Source organism: Protopterus annectens, chromosome 2.part1 (assembly GCF_019279795.1).
Source record: "Protopterus annectens isolate FY-2018-M chromosome 2.part1, PAN1.0, whole genome shotgun sequence".
Lineage (NCBI taxonomy): Eukaryota > Metazoa > Chordata > Ceratodontiformes > Protopteridae > Protopterus > Protopterus annectens.
This window is the reverse complement of record NC_056729.1, coordinates 1201658160-1201663237: the sequence shown is the minus strand read 5'-3', so window position 1 is coordinate 1201663237 and position 5078 is coordinate 1201658160. Positions and strand designations below refer to the sequence as shown.

General features: G+C 40.1%; 1 protein-coding gene across 1 annotated transcript; it reads right to left on the bottom strand.

Annotated features, from left to right (window-relative positions):
* Positions 1–878: 878 nt before the first annotated feature.
* On the bottom strand, positions 879–2819 carry RHOB (ras homolog family member B). Its single transcript, XM_044062733.1, has one exon. It carries the CDS (start codon positions 2576–2578, stop codon positions 1988–1990), a length of 591 nt encoding a protein of 196 aa, XP_043918668.1. The 5' UTR covers positions 2579–2819; the 3' UTR covers positions 879–1987.
* Positions 2820–5078: the final 2259 nt, after the last annotated feature.

Sequence of the window (5078 nt, the reverse complement as noted above, 5' to 3'; positions counted from 1 at the left end):
TGCAATGACAACTGGAAGAAAAAAAAAGTCCCCATTTCCTAAGTAAAAGTTTTATTTTTAACTTACTTGGTTCTATCCAGCCAGCTCAAGGATGCCTTGGCACCTACAAAGTCTTTATGCTAAAGTGCACAATGAGCAACGAGTCTTTACAGCACTACACTTGTGGTTCACTCTTGGGGGGGGGGGGGGGAGGGCTACAGTTATTACAGCTACTCAAATCTATTGGTTAGACCTCTCACCAGCGTTTACATAAAACCATCTGTCAAATCTAGGTTCTACCCTCTAGGCTAGGAAAGCAGTTACCTTATAGCAGTGATCAGCATTACCTGATTTATATAGCAAGTTAAGCCATCCTTTTCAAAATATGAAAAAAAAAAGTATTCCTACAAGATAAAAACTACTTCTCCCCGCACCCAAACCTCAAGGATCCTGATTTAAATTATTCAGATGGACAGGTTTGTCAAAACAGCCATGTTAAACAGACACCAGTGAACTTGGAAACGAGAGTCATGTATAACAAATCCAAGCCAAAATAAATACAAACCATGATGTTATGTTAGTGGCCACACCCATTAAGAGCCATTAATCCATAAACCACAACTTGAGTTTTGGAAAAGCAACATACAATTGACACCTACCTGATGGTGCATTACTTGCCAGGGAATATGCCACGGCCTTGTACCCCACCAAAATTTGCCTAACAGTGGCTAAATGCTGGCAGAAACTAGTTACCAGTTTATAAACTGTAATCACATACATTGCAAGTGTATCATGTGTTTACCCGGTCATGCAGCAAAATTAGTCTTTATACCCTTTCCCCCACTGTAATTATAGTGCATTACTTGTACTGATTTCACCGAGAATAAAGAGCACAAACATAGTTCATATTATTATTTAATGGTTCCTTTATAAAAAGTATACATAAGTTTTAATCTTCCATCATATTATGTAAACAGTTTCAAACTTCAGCCTTTGTGTCAGTTTTAAGTAGACATCAGTACCAGTATGAAAGACTCGTATATATTAGTCACTTGATCTGAAGGCAAAAATGCGGGTTATTTCAGGTGATCAGTGCTGCAAAACTAAAGCACTTTCAAGAGTAGACATTTACCCCACCCATAAACTTTATTAGCACCCCTCCCAGAGAAATGTAATAGGGGAGGGAACATCTCCTTAGAAATGTATACAATTATAAGTGCAAACCGAGGATGTAACAAGACATGAAAATGTCTTAACACTACATCCAGTAAAAACAGGGCAGTTTCATTACAAGCACAAAGGCTTTAATAGCAAACACTGCTCAATGTAACATTTTAGTACATATGCTAGAAAAAACAATTCCCTCTTGTTACTTATGTCTACTGTCACTCTACAATTCAGTTTCACTTGGTCACAACACCCAATAATTTCTGAAAACTTTCACATATTTCCAATAGCACGGCTCTGGACCAGCGGTCGACTTACAAGTTTCGTCTTTTTGTCTATTCAGACAGATTTTTCTCAGTTTCCAATTCAAAAAGCACTGATGTACGGAGTAAGAGTCTTCATACAGCAGAGGAGGTTTCTGTAAACGTAAAGGTCTCGGAAATGCTGCCGAGTTCATAATTCATACAAAACAATCCCCCCAGCACAAGAACAGCACTAAAAAAGTTGGACAATCCCCCATGCACACTAAAGTCATGTTGTAGTCTTCCCCTCGCTTCTCGAGAGCTTAAAAACAAGCTAGGTTTGTGTGCAAGCAAAACCACATTACAAGGTCTTTGTTCCTGACAATTTGTGTGAGCCTTTCGCTTCTCCACTCGAGAGCTTAAAAATAAGCCACGTTTGTGTGCAAGCAAAACCACATTACAAGGTCTTTGTTCCTGAAAATTTGCGTCTTTGTCATTATGGTGTGGTACTTGCCGAATGGGGGGGGGGCGAGATTGGGACCGTACAAGAGCCCCACACACGTCCTTTCTAGTACACAGTCCACACTTCAGCAGTGTGCTCACAATACTTTGCAGCAGTTGATGCAGCCGCCATTTGGCCGCGACCGTTTCTGCAAAGCAGCGCGTGTAGCGGTCTCAAACACCTCGCGCACCCCCTCTTTGGTCTTTGCTGAACACTCGAGGTAGTCGTAAGCGCCAATACGGACTGCCATTGCCCTGCCGTCCTCAGTCTTCACAGGCTCCTGTTTCATTCGGGCAAGCTCGTTTCTCACGTTCTCGTCGTTTCTCAAATCTTTTTTGTTGGCCACTAAAATAATGGGCACGTTGGGACAGAAGTGCTTCACCTCTGGCACCCACTTCTCAGGAATATTTTCTAGTGAGTCGGGGCTGTCCACTGAGAAGCACATAAGAATAACGTCCGTATCTGGGTAGGAAAGGGGCCGAAGGCGGTCGTAATCCTCCTGCCCAGCAGTATCCCACAGGGCCAGTTCAACCTGCTTGCTGTCTACCTCGATGTCAGCTACGTAGTTCTCAAACACCGTAGGAACATAAACCTCGGGGAACTCATCCTTACTGAACACAATGAGTAGACAGGTTTTCCCGCAGGCACCATCGCCTACAACAACAAGCTTTTTACGGATAGCGGCCATAGCTAGTTGCCGAGACGACGAGTTACGAGAGGCCGTCTGTGCAGGCAAGCAAATCTTTGATATTAACACCACAAAGTAACTCGGCAGCTGTCTCGTCAGCACTGTTGTTTATCTGTCCGATGTAATAAGTACTGCAGTCAATGTTTTTCTTCTGACAGCACCGGTACTACCTCGGCGTTAAGAAAGAATTATAGCTGTAGAGTACAACTATCTTACTCCGATTTCTAACTGTTTCTCTCAGTCCGTGCGATGCTATTTAAAGGGTACCGGCACTTTCTTAATATAGCCGCCCAATCGGAAGGGCGCGACATCCTCCGCTGGAGATTGGGAAGCTCAGCAGAATCAAGGGGAGGGGGGACATGTAACAGGGAGTGAAACGCCTGATGGTTGTGGTTTGGTTGCAACATTTGCAAGTAATCGCAATCAAACAGTGTATATTAATTCATGCACTTTTTGTTATTTGATCGTCAGCAAAGCAGTGCTTCAAAATGATCATTTTAGTGCAGTATATAAGACAATTGTTCGTATGTGGGTAGGATGCGTAAACCCTTTACAAACTATGAATACGTTTTGATTGATTTATACTCTCCTAAGTGAAATAGCCTTATCTTGAAAATCATAATTAGTGCAACGAATACAAAAACAAACCCAATAAAGGCATCGTCTCTCATTTATTGTTAGTAACCAAATTAATAGATTTCTAGATTATGTAAGATAATATTTCGTTCTGTCCGCGACAGAGAAAGCAAAATAGTCAGGTCTGAGAATAATATGAGCTGTTCTGATTTCAGTTTGGCTAGACAAAACTATTTTGCGGTATAACTAACATGCATTTCTGTGGAACTGTAACAGAACAGTCCTCTACTGACGCAACTAATTATTTATTACTACTGTGGACAACGCAGATAGTTTTATTATATATATATATATATATATATATATATATATAGTATATGTAGTATCCGCAACTTGTGGACTGTGTTACAGTCTGTAACATTACAAGTAGTATCCACCACCCCGTTCCAATTCCAATGCACTTAGATAACGCAGATGCATTTTATAGGTAATGCCATGTGCCAGCTAAGAATGTACCTTTAGATCCGTACACCTAACAAATCATACAAGACTTCAATATTAATCAACAATCGTGGCCAGTTTTGAGGACATACCCCCATGTAAAAACTGATTCTACCAAATTATTGGTTTTAAATGGCAGCTCATAGACGTTTTAAATAGTCCCTTTGTCTTGAACAGAATCTAAAGAGTAAAAAAGACGTCTGGTTTTATGCATTTGCTGCCACATATATTTTATTAGTACTAGAATGTCGGCACAGAACTTTCTCCAAACATATTGGATTGGGTTAACTACGGTTTAGCCTTTTATCTTAGATGACATTCAGTCTGTAGTAGTGTACGTGCAGACTTCCTAACACAGAACAAGTCATTGCAGAGAAAGTCCACTGTCAATCCTGAAAAGAGACAGTTGCACCTAGTGAGCTTATCCTGTTAATAAATAGAAAACTTGCTCTGTCTGTCTGAGTTTAAGGCTGCGCTGTAGAGTGGAAATTACAAAATAGTTTTCATGCAATATAGAAACTTAAAATCTGCTAAACTTCGTTGTCATAATGCCGTTCTGTCTGTATTTTGTAAATAAAGGCTGTTATCACAGAATAAGGCACAGAATGTTGTTAAAAGTACAGACAGAAGAGTTAGTTATCTGGTGTTGTGGAGCATCCCAAGGTAGAATTTATAACTGTCAAGAATGTAACACCAATGTTTCTTATCTGTTTATGCATGGATGGTAATACAACAATCGTTAAACATAAAATATGGGTGATTGATCATATGACAGTTTAGAAAGGCGATTAAAGCTGAGCTGCAAACACATTTTATTCAATAGTTAATGCATTATATTTCAATTAATATACTGCCTTACTCTTGATTAAGTCATTTAACCAGACTCATTGCTCTTTGGTTGCCCCTGAAAAGAGGTAATTGTACCTAGTGGGTTTACCTGGCTAACAAATAAAAAACAAGATAAGTGATTAGTGATTGTTTACTTGAGATGTTACAAAGAATTCCCAGCACACATAGGAAAGAGGATGATTAGGGTATATAATGAGTGGCCACAGCAGTGGAAAAGGGATTGGGAATGGTGAGAAGATGGAGGGATTCCTGGCAGGAAACCAACTGTATACCACAGACAGACTACTTCTTAGCCCAGAAGGGACAACTGTGGTCACAGCTAGATGGGAAAGATAACATGTCAATGATTGTACCTAAGAATGAAGGGGATGTCACAGATGCAGAATAGTACTTACTAGACGGGAAAAAAGGCAGTAAGCACAAACAAAATAGCAGAGGAACAAACAAGTGTGATTTACAGCATAGATGAGTAATATTATTATGTAATGTAAGGACAGCTGCAGGCACTGATGAAGTAAGAGAGTGTATATATTTCTGGTGCCAAAGAAACATGGACAGACAAGAAGAAGAAGTG